General features: G+C 39.0%; 1 protein-coding gene across 6 annotated transcripts in view; it reads right to left on the bottom strand.

Annotated features, from left to right (window-relative positions):
- ubr3 (ubiquitin protein ligase E3 component n-recognin 3) overlaps positions 1-16,326 on the bottom strand; it is a 112,872-nt gene that overhangs the window by 12,037 nt on the left and 84,509 nt on the right. For 2 of the 6 annotated variants that reach the window (XM_054787983.1, XM_054787984.1), the window contains exons 34-39: positions 13,162-13,266; positions 12,865-12,990; positions 10,974-11,153; positions 7,417-7,626; positions 7,200-7,339; positions 351-3,074 (exon numbers count right to left, since the gene is read on the bottom strand). In XM_054787983.1, coding sequence (XP_054643958.1) covers positions 2,957-3,074; positions 7,200-7,339; positions 7,417-7,626; positions 10,974-11,153; positions 12,865-12,990; positions 13,162-13,266 — 879 coding nt within the window. In that variant the 3' untranslated portion in view covers positions 351-2,956. Of the gene's footprint in view, positions 1-350; positions 3,075-7,199; positions 7,340-7,416; positions 7,627-10,973; positions 11,154-12,864; positions 12,991-13,161; positions 13,267-16,326 lie in introns of those variants that run through there. The other 4 variants (XR_008572517.1, XM_054787986.1, XM_054787985.1 and 1 more) reach the window with 3 other exon arrangements.

Here is a 16,326-nt window from a genome sequence, read left to right as displayed (position 1 = left end):
CTTTAAACATTAATTATACAATTTTCACATGTATAAATTAATTATATATGAATATTATATTCATATATATGTATTTTTCCAATCACTTTTGGCATAAATTAATGCTAAAATTAAATTTAAAATTGTATGTAATACGGCATATATTTAGAATTTCTACATTACACGTATATATTTACCAATTACTAAATTAAGTTTACTCTTAATTAATTTTAATATATATATATGTGTGTGTGTGTGTATACACACACACACACACACACACACGCATATATAATACATAATAAAAATAAAACGTAAAAAAAACAAAAATAAAAGGAGCACATCAGAAGATGAAGATGAATAACATGGAGCAGTGTGCTTATATTTTATTCACATATATTACATGTTGCATTTAATGTCCAAGTCATACTTTCTGCTCAAAATCAGAAAGTTAGCTTCTGCAGCTACAGTAATGTACTGTATTCTCTTCAATCACACAGGAGAACACAAACAAGAGCTTCCAATCACAATTTACACTCATTGACTATTTGCTTTGCGCTCATTTACAAGGTGGGGACTGCAAACGTGATGACTGGGTGAAAGTCAGTAAACATAAAAGCAGCATGCATGAGTTCAGCCACTTCTTCTTCTTTTTTTTTTTTTTTACATTTCAAGTCTCAACTTAAACCAAACGCACCCCCAGCGTTCCGTCACCAGAGATTCCTTCCTGGCGCTCCTATCGCATCCTCTTGCCGACCTAAACATCTCACAGGCACGACTGAATGAAATAAGCTAAGACACTTACTGAAAGAATAGAAAGGATGTCATGCACAGTGTCAAATCCAAAAAGTGGTGGAGCGTTGGAATGCACCAATAAAGTCATCGTACTCGTCTAAACTGGACGTCTCAGGAGAAACATTTTATGCTTTTCATTCATTTCCATGGGGTTTGTTGAAGGAATGAACAGACAAGCAGTGATGGATTCTCTCGTCAGCGACGACGTTTTCCTTTTAGACTGCTCTCAAATGCAGTTTTTTAAAATAAACACAGTGGAACCCCGGTTAACGTTGAAAATGAACACCCGTATTTCACCTTGTTTACGTGCATTATACGGTTAACACACAATATGGCGTGCGTCTTGTGTTATTAATACACTGCGTGAGTCCAACTGTGTTCTTCATGTATTTTTTAATCACTAAACATCCCTGCTAGCATCTTGCTAATGCATGGAAACAGGAAGCGGAAGTCAGCTCTGTCACGCGTATATGATGTCATCAGCCAGCGGTGGACGCTCTAGTTCTTTGCAAACTAAGTTATCAAATTCCACAAATGTTAAGACAAAACACATTTGTATAGATTTACATGCATCAAACAATTCCAAAAGCATATAAACGATGAATGAAAGGGATAAATGAACATTTAAGCTTACTTTTACCTTTACTGAAGATGTGATCGTTGCCAAAGACACAATGTAACATCGAGATCAACACAGACTTTCCTGTTTTGCCATTAGTTATTTCTTGAACTCAAGTGTTTCTCACCTCAATTCTCTGCTTTTCTTTTGATCACAGCTGCAAAGTAAGCCAAAAGGCAACCAAATAAAGTTTGTAAGTGCTAGCATTTCGATAAAGTTGAGCAACCACACCACCTTCCTGTTTTGCCATGAGTTATTTCTTGATCTTGCCAAAAATCTCTTTTCTTTTGCTCGTGACTGCAAAATAAGCCAAAATGGAGCCAAAGAAAGTTTCAAATGCCAGCATTGTGATTAAGAAGGTAAGAAACCACACCACCTTAGTGTTTTGCTATGAGATATTTGTTGAATTCAAAAGTATTTCTTATCTTCTTTATCAAAATGCTGCCACTTGCAACTTTCTGTGGCTCTTTTTTAGGTTATTTTGCAGCCATTATCAAAGGAAAAGCACAGACTGGAGGTGAGAGACTACTGAATCCAAGAAATAACAAATGAAAAATACAAAAACAGCACAACAGGAAGGTGGTGTCCACATCTTTAATGAAGGTAAAAGTAAGCTCAAATGTTCATTTATCCCTTTCATTCATCGTTTATATGCATTTAGAGTCGTTTTATGTATGTATTTTCATCAATGGAAAATCTATGAAAATGTGTTTTGTGTTTTTTCCCCCCCCTTTTCTTTTGGGAAAATCTGATTTGGTTAGAGTCTGGAATGGATTAATGACGCTAACCAAGGTTCCGCTGTATTTTTATTTTTTTATTTTCACACCTTCACCACATGCACCCAAAAAAAACCAAAGCAGAACTTGGTGGTGAGCGTAAAGAAGTGACGGCGTGCGTCTTTTAAAAGTGACTGGAAGCCAACGTTGGCGGCGTTCCACGCAAAAACAACCTTCACACAAGTTAAAACCACAGAGCAGCAGCATTTATTTCATTAAATATCTAAATCTTATTTAGACAGAAAAAAAAAAAATTCCTGAGGATGGATTGCAACTAGACCCCAAAAAGAAAGTCGTTTTGCGCTTTTGCAAAAAAAAAAAACGCTATATAGTGTGTTGATGTCACGTAGTCATGCGGCCGCACCCGTCAGGAGAAACCATACTTAAAAGGGATATGCATTAACGGCATCATAAATGGTGCATTATTGCAGGGATAATCATATATTTTTATATATCGAGACCCAAATAAATACTTCATCTAAAGCCTACTTCCAAACTACAGCACATTTCTGAGAAAAGTTGTGCTTTGTTTGAATTTGACATGTCCAAATTGTGTGTCCCCTCCCACCCCCTGTTGAAAAGTAAGCGATAAAATACGCACACACGTGTTAGTCTCAGGGCTCATGATTGTACACCAAACTTCACGCACAGCGAGGCCGTGGCACCGACACCTTCAGGGGAGCTTCTCTGTCAAACACGCGCCACGCAGCGGCCAAAAACGACACAAAAACACAAATCGCCTTCAAATGTCACGGCTTGCACTTTTAAAGTGGACTGCGGAGGGTCTTTAGAGTCCGTTATAGTGAGGCCCCCAGCGCTTATTGATGTGATCAAAGGTGTGTGAGACCCATTGTTGCTCCAACACGCGATACCTCTCCTCACACAAGAAGAGAGGCTTGCCCCGCCTGGGAAAAAAAAACACAAAAAACAGGGACAAAGCCAAGAGTGAGAACTGTCTTATTGGATACAGTAGATACACGCTTTTGGTGGGGTTACATTTCGGGGGGGGAAAAAAAAGCCCTGAAAAATGTCCGTTTTTGACACACGGCTCATTCCTCCCCCTCCCAACCGCCCTGCTGGCTGAGGGGTGTCCAAACTTTTTCCACCAGCTTTGCCACTTTGATATTTTGTAAAGCGACACATGTAGATATGCTAAGAAGTTCTATTGATATTTAGTAAAGCAACACATGTAGATATGCTAAGAAGTTCTATTGATATTTAGTAAAGCAACACATGTAGATATGCTAAGAAGTTCTATTGATATTTAGTAAAGCAACACATGTAGATATGCTAAGAAGTTCTATTGATATTTAGTAAAGCAACACATGTAGATATGCTAAGAAGTTATATTGATATTTAGTAAAGCAACACATGTAGATATGCTAAGAAGTTCTATTGATATTTAGTAAAGCAACACATGTAGATATGCTAAGAAGTTCTATTGATATTTAGTAAAGCAACACATGTAGATATGCTAAGAAGTTCTATTGATATTTAGTAAAGCAACACATGTAGATATGCTAAGAAGTTATACTTATTTCAAGAAAAAAACTGCATCTCAGAAAACGCATATTATTAGTATCAACTTCACTCACATTTTTTCCCATTTTTGTGGGTTTTCTTTTTATTTTCCAAATTTCTTCTTAAATAATCTTCATAAATCTGCATTTAATATTTTGACTTTATTCTTACAGGATTATCACTTTTTCCCCAACCTAATTTTTCAAAAATTACATCTTTATTTTGATTTGCTTGTTTCGCATAATATTAGGGCTTAAAAATATGCTTTTATATTGAATATTTCAATTCTATGCTCCTAAAATGACATTATTTTTCCTCATAATATGAGTTTATGTGTGTAAAATTGTGACTTTTTTTCTCTGTAGAGCACGGCTTTATTCTCATTAAATTACAGCTGTTTTCCATTTCTGCTGGGGTTTGAAACATCTGAGAAATACATGTGATTGGGCCTGGCAAAGCATGGCTCAAGGAACTCCACAAGTTAGTTGAATCCAGCGTCTTGCACGATAGAAAAGGGCTGGTTATCCACTCCGATACACTCCATGATTTCCCGATGGATGGCTTTCGCCCTGGGAATTGGAAGTATTGAAGGAAGAAGACTTGGTTCCGCCTCGCATAACTGACGCTTTTCAGTCATTGCAAATCGCAAGTTTAATAACCGAAGGACACACCACAGACATCACCTTAGTCAGGAGCCAGATAGCTTGTCACTAGCCACCCACGGTTGTTTACACGCTTCAGACGCGGTTTGACCAGGTCATCATTTGCTCACCGGAAAATATGGGAGCCCATAGGCCTATAAACAGCATTTTGATAAAATTGGTTTTCATTATAGGGAACAACCTGATACCGATATTGACCAATACTACATTTTTATGTCAATTTCAGGCCACCGATATTATCGGACATCCCTACACTGTAACTTTTTCCGCAAGCTAATTTTCCAAAAATGACAATTTATTCATTGTTTTGTTTCTCATAATATCACAATCTAAAAAAAGTAGATTTGTTTCTTTTTCTTTAATATCTCAACATTCTGCTATTAAAATTATGTTATTTTTCCTCATACTATAGCAATGTTATTCTCGTAAAAATTGCGACTTTTTCTCAATAGATTACAACTCTTTTCTGAATATTTTGACTTTGTTCTTTAAGAAATTACTGCAGATTTTTCAATTCTTGCTCTTTTTATTTTTTTAAGTTAGTTTTTGTTAAATTATATTTTTAGAATGCACAGTGGGCCAAAAAACAAACAAAAAAAAAATGCAGGCTGCAGTTTGGACACCCCTGATCTACCTGATCAATTTCACTCCTTGCTTTTCTTTTTTTAACCACATTTTTTTTTTTTTAATGTTCAAATATTTAAACTTTCTCCTTAAATAATCTACGTACATATCTTTCTGGTACTATTATGACTTTATTCCCATAATATTTTGACTACATTCCCTTATTCTAATGTTTAAAAAGTGTGAAATGCACACGCTTCACCAATAGAAGTTACCCAGCATGCCTTGCAGGTTATAAATGCATATAAAATAGTATTATTTTGCATGTGTTGCACCGCGAGTGAGGAAGACGTTTGGTTCGATGACGTCTTGTTGGTTTGTGTCGTGCAAGTATGCGTGTGGACAGCACTTTCTTAAGCATATTGGTGTTGGGTACGTTTGTAGTGCCACAATCGTAGCACAGGCTGTACCGTAAAAGTCCGGACTATAAGATGCTACTTTTTCCACACACTTCGAACCCTGCAGCTTAAACAATAATGTGGCTCATTTATGAGAGTGAGAGTGCCAAAACAGGAAGTATGTTTGATGAGGCAGACCGCGGCAGCTGTTGGACTCTGATGAAAAAAAGCGTCTCGCGTCTCATCGGCGCTAACGAGAGATGCTGGAACAAAGAGTGTTAGGGGTTTCACAGGACACCCAACTCACGACACGATGCATGAGATTGGGTCTACCAGACGAGTCAAGAGTTTAACCTTAATTTTAAGAAAAGTAAAATGAAAAAATACAAACTTTAGTCACAAAACATTGCAGTTCCGTCTATTTACATCAGGACTGTCCAAGCTGTCCTTTGATATCTATAGTGAAAAAAAAATTATAATAACAAAAACTACATACACTGTGCATACACTATACTTACAGATACATTTAAATACAAATTTTTGTGTTTTTATTAGTTATTAGCATCAACATTTGAGCTTTTTCTAGTTACATTATGCCTTTTTGCTGTATTTGTCCACATTTGCTGGGTTTTTGTTTATTTTATTGATTACTAAAATGACCCACGTTCCACAGATGGCCCCTGCGCCACTCTTTGGACACCCATGCATGTTTTGCCAGGAAGGCATGGTACAGCAACGCCATGGAGGATTGTGTCCATGCTCTACTTTCTACTACTACTTTGGTAAAGGGCTGTGCTGCAATGTGGAGTTTTTTGTTTTTTTTTTAAATTTTTTTACAGTTTTCAGACGTGCATTACACGGCGTTACAGAGATGGAGCTCAGCTTCTTCGTCTTTGCTGATGGTTTGTATTATAAATAAATGTATAATAAATGTATGATGCAACAAACACTTATATGTTAAGCCGTACTTGCTAAATATAGCAACCACGTGGCTAAATTGTCAACACAGATCTCTTTTATGTATGAGGTATGTTATGACACGGAACTGGTGACTGCCGGTGCATGAAAGCTGGAGCTCAGCCAAATGCAATGCGCGTCAAAGAAGCGCTCAGCGATTAAGGGTGCGGACAATTACAAGCATCTACGTGCGTTGATCTAATGTTTGATGAAATGTAGAATTACAACAGCTTCTGCTTTGACATCAAGAAGTATTAAGCAGCTGTTTAACTCGCTGACGCTGTGAACATCAAGGTAGGTTGGATGGCAAGGTGTGCATAAAGCACTTAGTGTGCACTTCCAATAATGCCTTGCACACTGCCACGTCCATATTACTGTATTAGCATTCATAGTAGCCATGCCAGAGTTGACAGTCTAATTGGCTTCTGGCTGCCCTGCTTTGCTTCAAACGAGAAATCTTGTCATGTTTAAATCATGAGTGTAGGTAGGATTGCAAGGTTTATAGTGTGCTGTTCTGTGTAAATATCCCATATGGGCAGCTTATAGACAAGTACGGCCGAAATACTTATGTACACAATTTATTTTCGTCTTTAAATTTGGTGGTTCCGGCTTATATTCAGTCCAGAATTTACTGTATGCGGGTGTCTCAATTATTGGATTATTAGATTTTTGCCAAAAGGAGGAAACAAGTGTATACCACAATGAGCTGAATATGAAACACAGTTTTTCTCCCTCTAGAAAAAGTCTGAAGACGGGTCGCATGAGATGAGATGTACACGTGCAAACCAGCAGGTCATGCTTAACCACTTCTCCCAATATTGTGGTTGCTGAGTTTATATGGCATCTCTTTGGAAGCACAGTGTGTACATTTTAAAAGGTCTTTACAGCTGTGTGTGTGTGTGTGTGTGTGTGTGTGTGTGTGTGGTACCGTAAATCACGGTCCTCCTCTCCGTGTGCATCAAGGTAAACAGAACCCCACAGACAGAAACGATGGCCGCGGATGATGATGATGACTGAAGCGTTAATCAGTAGAAAGATGCCCGTAGCCGCGCCACAGTGTTGGGAGTGCTGCAAGTCACCAAGAGAAGAAGCACGTGTCCAACTTAGCTGGACCCTTGTGTGATTTTAATGCTGGAGTTACTCACCAAAACACATTCACAGATACCCTGCTGCTTGCAGCAAACCCCCTTGAGACACACGAAGGCGCCACAGACAAGGCAGAGCGCGGGGTCCTTTGGCACCTTTTTGCAGGCAGTGCAGGCCTTCCTGTGGTAGTACTGGAAGATGATGTTGTAGTTGGCAGGCAGCTGGAGGAGGCGGGGCGCCGCCCACTGCGGATCCTGGACCAGCAAGGTCTTCAGACAAAGACAAACCATGTGCTATAAATACAATTCCTACCCACGACTCATGTCATTCAAACACTTTCATCATCAATACAAAAGTGCAAGAAAATAAAGTGGGGAAAAAAATTACAGATGGTCCTCAGGTTACACAGGAGTTGAGTTCCTAGACTGGGATGGAAGTGGAGTTTTAGTCTCGGTGGGACCTTCGACCTCACAGGTGTCCAAAGTGCAGCCCGGAGGCCATTTGCGGCCCGCGGCTATTTTTTCCATTGGCCCACGACACATTCTAAAAATGTAATTTAACAAGAAAAAAAAAAAAAAAAAGAAAAGCAGCAAAAATGGAAAAATCAGCAGTAATTTTACAAGAATAAAGTCATAATATTAAGAAAAAAAGTTGTAATCTAACAAAAAAAGTTTGATTTGACAAGAATAATGTAAAATTATGAAGAAAAATAATGTCTTTATAGTAGCATAACATTGAAATATTAAAAAAACATTTTTAAAAGGCATCCTATAAGAAAAAACAACATTTAATTTTTGGAAAATTGGCTTGGGGGAAACATACAAGATTATATAACATTACGAGAATAAAACTCTACAGGAAGAAAGTTGGGAAAAAAAACAACAAAAAAACCCACCAACAGTACAGTGTTCCCTCGTTTATCGCGGGGGATAGGTTCCCAAAATAACCCCCAGTAAGTGAAATCCGCAAAGTAGCCAACTTCTTTTTTACAATGATTATATATGTTTTAAGGCTGTAAAACCCCTCATCATACACTTTATACAATTTTCTCAGACACGTATTAACTTTTAAACACGCTCAAAAAAGTTCAAACCTTTGTTTGAATTTTAATGCTCAACCAATGAGGTTGGACACAGGAAACGATTAAAGGGGACCTACTATGCTTTTCTGACCTATAAATGTTGTTACAATGTTGTATTCTTGTGTTAAACGATGCCAATGCGTCAGATAATGAGGTTACGCATTTGGAAGTGAGCCCTGAAAGCAGTTTTGGACGGCTCTGCACGCTGTGTTCTACAGAGTTTTTTTTTTTGACACCGAGTTCCACTGACGGCAATGCAACCTGGACTTCCTTATATGGGCATGCCCAGCTCTGTTCCCGGTGTTAGCACGTCGAGCAATGGCTCCCAGGAAATGTTTGTTGGGGTGTGCCTAAAGCAGGGGTCTCAAACTTGCGGCCCACGGGCCATTTGCGGCCCGCCAAATCGTATCTTGCAGCCCGCGGACATCAAAGAGTAGTGTAACTGCAGCCTGCAAGCTCAGTGTTACTCACACACTTACAGGGGCAAGTAAACACCAACACTGGACTAACAGTGGTGTTATCACATGGATGAATTGTGAATTGTATCGTATCGTGAGGTACCTTGAGATTCCCAGCCCTACTCCCAATACTTGATGCGGCCCAGCCACACCCAGACTCTACCTCCACTGGCCCTCAGTAAAATTGAGTTTGAGACCCCTGGCCTAAAGAGTCAAGCATCAGGCAGAAGTGGTTGGAGTTTCTGATTCCCGGCCAGCAAGATGCTCATCTGTCCGTTTTGTGAACATGGGCCAAAGCGAAGCCGGACTACCCGCCAAACTGTTGCTGAAGTCCGACGTCTTTCCAACGTTACTTGGTCGTGTTGAAGAGTCAGAAGAGCAAACTGTAAGTGACAATTTATCTGTGTCCTAACTGTGTGTATTTTGTGTAAGTAATTGGACAAAAGGGGTTCGGCAGCTGTCCAGAAGTCCTTGGGAGCGCTTGGGAGTGTGACCAATCACAACAGAGTGGGTTCGGCGGGAGGCGTAGCTGGAGGAGGTACGAGAGTGGAGTAAATTACACAGACCGTTTGGCCGGGAGGCAGGAAACACTGCAGGAAGAGGTGCATGGTTTGGAAGATCTAGGGAGCTTTCTGTGCGGGTTATCATGTGTAGCTGCTCTATAGGAGTCCAGAAGTCAATACAAAGGCCCGAAAATTACTATAATAGGTTCCCTATAAGTGACTCGTACATATTTCACTCCTCTGACCATGCATTTTCATCCCGGTGCCGTTCCTCTGTACTGTAACGTTTTTGTATCCTTGTTAAAACATATTGCTCCTACTGTCGTATTTTCCTCCTCCTCGAACTGAAGAGTCATTTATTCCGTAATGGCACCTTACAGCTGCATAACTTCTACCTTCTTGTAGCATGTCCAGAAGGCCCACTTTTTGTGCAACGGTTGGCTTCCTTGGCCTTTTGGATGCAGAATGTTTTGTTGACATTGTGGGTTTTGTCGGGGAGAAAACTTGCAAACATACAAAGACTGAAAGCTAGCGAGAGATGACACAATAGCCAGGAGACACGGGAGGGTGGCATGAAGGAGATTGACTGAGAATGGTCTACAGCCAATCAGGACAAACAGCAAAGTTGATACTAAAAGGCTTTTCTTGAAATATATACTGTAACTTCTTAGCATATCTACATGTGTTACTTTACAAAATATCAAAAAGGCAAAGTTGCATCCTTTCATTTTTCACTATGTGGCCCTCGGTGGAAAAAAACATTTGGACACCCCCGTCGTAAATGATGGTCTCCAGTGTCGAGCTGGCAATCTTGGTGGGTGTGTCGTCTCTCCCGCAGTTTTTTTTATGACTTTTTTTTCCACTTGTATTCTGATGGCTTTCATTTTCCTTGGTGCACTGGCAGATTGCCATTAAAACCAAATCGCGATAGCGTAAGACATCTATTTGATGCGACAGAATATCAGCATTTTAACCAAGTTGAGCTTGAAAGCGCATTGAAATAATATATTTTACATTACAAGCATCTGTAGAAACACCGTCGAATATGATGGAGTACAAAATATGTAATGGGTTAAAAACAGAAAATGTACAAAATGCAGGATTAACCCTCTGGGGACCCCAATGACCCCAATTTTTTGTCTTTGCAGGTACATTTGTGCTTGTTTTTTGCTCATAACTTTGGTTGTGTTACTCTATATTAGCATGATTTTTCATAAGATGTTTTTTTTTCATGAAAAATCATTTAATTCAAATTTTAAATTTGTTCATGGGTCAACCAGACATCAACGCAAAACTTCCCACCCTGTCGGGTCCCTAGAGGACAAAAAAGTATATTCCCCAAAACTGCTTTTCTGCCCTATTGGGTCAAGGTGTAGTAAATTAAAAGGACCCAGAGGGTTAACACAGTAGGGAACGTTTAAGATGAGTAAAACAAATATTTAGAGTGATAACTAAAACCACCTTAAATCAAATCATGCTCTGGTGGATCTTGGCTTGTATTCTAAGAAGTCACACACACACCCCTTACTTGAAATAATACAGTAACTGAGTGTAACACACACACACACACATACCAGCGATTGCTCAGCCTGCACCTGAGAGAGCGCGTTGACCTCAGCACACCACTGTGTGACCAAGGGGAAAGCGCTGACCGCCCACTCCAGACAAGAGGCACTGTTCACAGCGTTGGCAGCCAAAGAGGCCGCGGGTACGAGTCCCAAGCACACGGCCAAGGACGAGAACTCGTCTTCCTCCTGAGGAATATACAAGATATACAGTCCATGTCACTGAAAGGGACAAACTGTATGATGGAACAGAAGAGTCACACACAATAGCTAGCGAGACATTCACAGTGTGGCACAATTATGATGAAACAATAATAAGAACACACTATGAGTCCGTCCTCACACCAAATTTCTTGACAGCTACCTTTGAGATGGGATTTCCACGACCTGGATGACTGATAATCTACATCATTGTCATTTTCTTTTTTCTCATGTAACCACATGAAAACACCATCATTCCAAAGCCAAACGCTAAGCAGAGCTGCATTGTTGTTAGATGCATTAAGGTGCCGTATACAGTAATCCTGGCGTGTCTGTGCCACATTTTAAAAATATAATGGAACAAAAAAACTAAAAACACAGCAAAAATAGCAAAATCAGCAGTAATTTTACAAGAATAAAGTCAAAACATTACGGGAAAAATATCCTAATTTTATGAGAATAGCGTAATATTATGAGGAAAAATACCTTCACTTTAGTAGCATAAAGTTAGGATGTTATTTTTTTAAGTCATGACATTATGAAAAAAAACAAAACAACAAAGTTGCAAGAAATCATTGGGGGAAAAGTTATAATATTATGGGAATAAAGTCAAAATATGATGGGAATAAAATCAATGACTAGGCAATAAATTACAAGTTGAACTAGTTGGAAAATTAAAAAAAACACCAGAAATGAAAAAACATCCGGAATTTTATGAGAATACATTTGAAATATTAAGAGAAAAAAGTCGTATTCGAACGTGAAAAGTCTAAATTTTATGAGCATAAACTTATAATACACTCCTGATAAAAATCTTAAGACCAGTTGCAAAATGGCTAGAATTTGCATTTTGCACATTTGGATCTTCATGAGGCCGCACGGTGGTCTAGTGGTTAGCATGTTGGCCACACTGTCAGGAGATCGGGAAGACCTGGGTTCGAATCTCCGTTGGGCATTTCTGTGTGGATTTTGACATTTTGAGCAGATTTTGGCTTTTATAGCCTGTGGTCTTAAACTTTTGATCAGGTGATAAACAGCCTATTTCAGTTTAATTGTTTTTTTCAATAAATTACTTTTTCAAAATGCTTTTTGTCTCACTCTCCTTTCTTGTTTTTGCATATTGTAGCTCTACTTAGAACCTCATTAAGATCCAAATGTGCAAAATGCAAATTCTAGCAATTTTCAACTGGTCTTAAGATTTTGATCAGGAGTGTATTACGAGGACAAATAATGCCATTTTAGTCCAAATACTGAAGAAAAATGTTGTTTTTTTGAAGTTGTAATATTATGAGAAACAAACAAAACAAAATAAAGTCGTAATGTTTGGAAAATTAGGATGTGGAAAAGTTAATGAGAATAAAGTCAAAATATTACGAATAGAAAAAGTTCAAATATTTAAGAAGAAACTTGAAATATTTGGAAAATGAAAAGAAAAACAGCAAAAATGGGGAAAAAAAAGAGCAAAGAGTGAAGTTGATAATAATAGGCTTTTTCACCTACTGTATGTGACAAGGCTGAAATGCAGTTTTTTCTTGAAATATATACAGTATAACTTCTGGCAGAGTTGCACCCTTCATTTTTACAATGTGGCCCTCGCTGGTAAAACATTAGGATAGCCCTGCTTTACTGTATGCCATAACCTCAATTATTGCAAAAAAAAAATAAATCCATTTGAAAATCCCTGCTTGACTGAACGCACCAAGCAGCTGGTGAGGTTGTCTCCATAGAGATGATGCTGCAGGAGGCAGGAGAGGCGGAGGAAGGGCAGGCAGTACTGCTGCAGGCTGAAGTGGATAGACTGTGGGGACCACACGCTGGAGCTCAGCTGGAGATGTGAAGAACAGCAGCACTCGATCAATAACCAACCAACAGCTTGCTTGGTGATAATAGCATGATAAATTTCCTTTGTAGAGCTCTCTCTAATTTATTGTTTGGGGAAGCGAGGAGGAGGAGCCAAACAAATGTTCACGGTGGCAGTTAGAGTTGAACGTCTCACCATTGTGTCTTCTGTGTCCTCTGCATAGATGCTGTTGCTCTTAGAGAATTCGCTGATCACGTGACTAAGCAGCGCTTCAAAAGACATATCTGCATTTGCAGCAGCCTAAAAATACAAACAAACATGGCCATTACTCTTTAAGGAAATTTCAAACGGCCTTCCACGGTTTTATACGATTTCTTAATAAAAGCAAGCAAAATTTAGATTTAACTGTAGTTAGTGCACACCTGGAGGTAAGAAGGACTGGAAGAAATTAGGATTTGACCAACTGTACCTGTTGATTAGTCCTAATGAAATATCATGACATTAGTAATACCACATCACTGCTATCAGAAGAACCAGAGTGTGGAGCGGAGGGAACCACCTGCTGTGGCTCAGCAAAGTGCACTGTATTCGGACACATGCTCCGGCAGCTGGTGTGCCGCTACGGAGGCCTCTGTCAAACTTTTTTCACTTTTCACTTTTTGTTTGTTTGTTTACAAGTGAGCTCAGGGGAAGTTACGACAGGCGGGAGAAAAAAGGAGCACTTGATTTGCTCACCTGCACAGTCCAGGTAATGTCGCCTCATTGGAGCGTTTTTTAAATGATTGGTTATCGGAGCTATTTTCAATGTTATCCGATTAAACCTGTATGATGTCATGATTCCCACATATTGGCCTGATAATTATCAAAGGTGCATCATGGTTACAAACTTATCAATTATGAAGGATTCCTGACTATAAAAGGGCAAAAGTAAATTGTGAAGTGGTTGTTTTTACCGATCTGTGTTTTGTTTGTTGTGGTACTGATGATTCCGTCACAGCAGGGCCGGTCCAATTACACTGACATCGACTGGGAGCTTATCAACACTAGCAGAACTTTTTACTGCTTGCAAGAAAGAAACAGATCCATAGTTGTGATCTAATCACCTAAATGAGAGCAATCACAATATCTCAAGGAGTTCACAGTCAATACTGATGCATGAGATGGAAATGAACGTACAAAAAATGTCTTGTAAAGAAACAGAGCAAGGTAAAAGTAATAATGTTGTAGTCGCTGTTATGAAGCGCTCTCATGGATTTATGATACCTTCAATCGGCGTGTCGTCATGCTTCCACAGACATGCACAGACCATGAATGACCGCCTTAAAGGTTTTCACATCTAATGAGGCGTAAACCAGAACTATGTACAATTCAAAGTACAGTCATCTCTCATTTTTGGTGGTTAATTGGTTCCAGAACCTAATCGTGATAAGTCCATTTCCGTGAAGTAGGACTCCTTCTTTATAAATGGGATATTTTCATAGTTATGGCATAGAAAACGTGTTTATTATCTTCTAAATACAGCCCTCTGGACATGAAATAACACCCCTATAGTCATCTTTACATTCATATAGCCCATTATAGTAGACATAAGAGAAAATAGGCCATTTAAGACATAAATAGGACTCATGCTCATTTGTGTTGCAATAAATGTCTTCTGAACATGTGGACGGGAAGTGTCAGTTTTTGCTGGATTACAACCCCAACAGTAGCACGTGTTGTTATTTTTATTGATTGCTGTTGTGTGGTTGATGGAAAATAATTTCCATAATTTCATTTTTTTATGTTTTATTTTGAAAAGTGGCCGGATTCTCTCTGTTACATCCGTCTCACTTGACTCATGTTCATTGTGCGTGTGCTAACTTTCTCTCATGCCGCACAGATATACTACTGTATTTTTACCATTTTTCTTTCACCTCATATTTGGTCTCAAATGCTGATACTATGTGGGAATGCATAAAGGTAAGTTTTGATGACTTATTGAGTGCTAATGTGCACCTTTGTCTCAAGTTAGTTCATGTTAGCGATGTAATAATCTTTCTGGAAAAACTTGGCTGGAATTTGAACTGGTGGATGGTGGGTCGGCATTCATTTTGTGCTTTTAATTTGATGTTATTCATGTCTTAGTTTTACACAATACATAATAAATAAGATAAATTACATCGCTATAATTACTTTTACGCCAGATGTAATGGGACACACACATTCCAAAAAATTCAACTTCTGTCTCACATAGTATTTTCCCAAAGGTCTTGGGGATCATCAACAAGATGTTTTCGGGCAAAATAGAGACGAGCCTTAATGTTCTTTTTGTTCAGCAATGGTTTTGGTCTTGGAAATCTGCCATGCAGGCCGTTTTTGCCCAGTGTCTTTCTGATGGTGGAGTCATGAACACTGACCTTAACTCAAGCAAGTGAGGCCTGCAGTCCTTTGGATGTTGTTGTGGGGTCTTTTGCGACCTCTTGGATGAGTCATTGCTGCGCTCTAGGAGTAATTTTGGTTGGCCGCCCAATCCTGGGAAGGTTCACTCACCACTGTTCCATGTTTTCGCCATTTGTGGATAATGGCTCTCACTGTGGTTCGCCGGAGTCCCAAAGCCTTACAAATGGCTTTATAACCTTTTACAGACCGATAGATCTCAATTAATCTCAGTTATGTTGTTTTAATGGGGAGGAGGGCAATCACTTTTCCACACAGGGCCATGTGGGTTTGGATTTTTTTTCTCCATTAATAATAAAAAGTTCCATTTAAAAACTGCATTTTGTGTTCAGTTGTGTTGTCATTGACTAATATTTACATTTGTTTGATGATCCGAAACATTTACGTGTTACAAACATGCAAAAAAATATGAAATCAGGAAGGGGGCAAACACTTTTTCACACCACATAGAGGAAGAAGCATTCATCACGCTGAAGGAAGGCAGGAGAATATAAAGCAGCAGTCTTATCACATCTTTGCCAAATATTTCTACAATCCAACACCAAGAGTCCTTCATAAAAGCACATTATTGACAAAACTTTGATATTGCTCACAAAGCCTCAAAGAGGCGTGTTCACTTTGCATAACATTCATGTTTACTGGGATGATTCGTGGAGGGTTTGGCTATTTGTCTTTTGACATTCAAGTCAGCCGCTCTACTAATTCACATTTAATTGGGTGAAGACAAATAGCCAATTAATGCAACACCCTCCCGAAGTCCCACTTTTCCAGATAATGAAGATCCATACTGCTGCCCGTGGAAAACACACCCATGAAAATCAGAAAGGGCTTCATTTGTCTCAATAGCAAGTCGTAAACAAATGACTTATACACCTTGAGAGATCCGGGGATGTCTGGTCTGTGTTTATAATACAAAATGTTCGG

This window comes from Dunckerocampus dactyliophorus, chromosome 9 (genome assembly GCF_027744805.1).
Source record: "Dunckerocampus dactyliophorus isolate RoL2022-P2 chromosome 9, RoL_Ddac_1.1, whole genome shotgun sequence".
Classification (NCBI taxonomy): domain Eukaryota; kingdom Metazoa; phylum Chordata; class Actinopteri; order Syngnathiformes; family Syngnathidae; genus Dunckerocampus; species Dunckerocampus dactyliophorus.
This window is presented reverse-complemented; position numbering and strand designations above follow the sequence as displayed.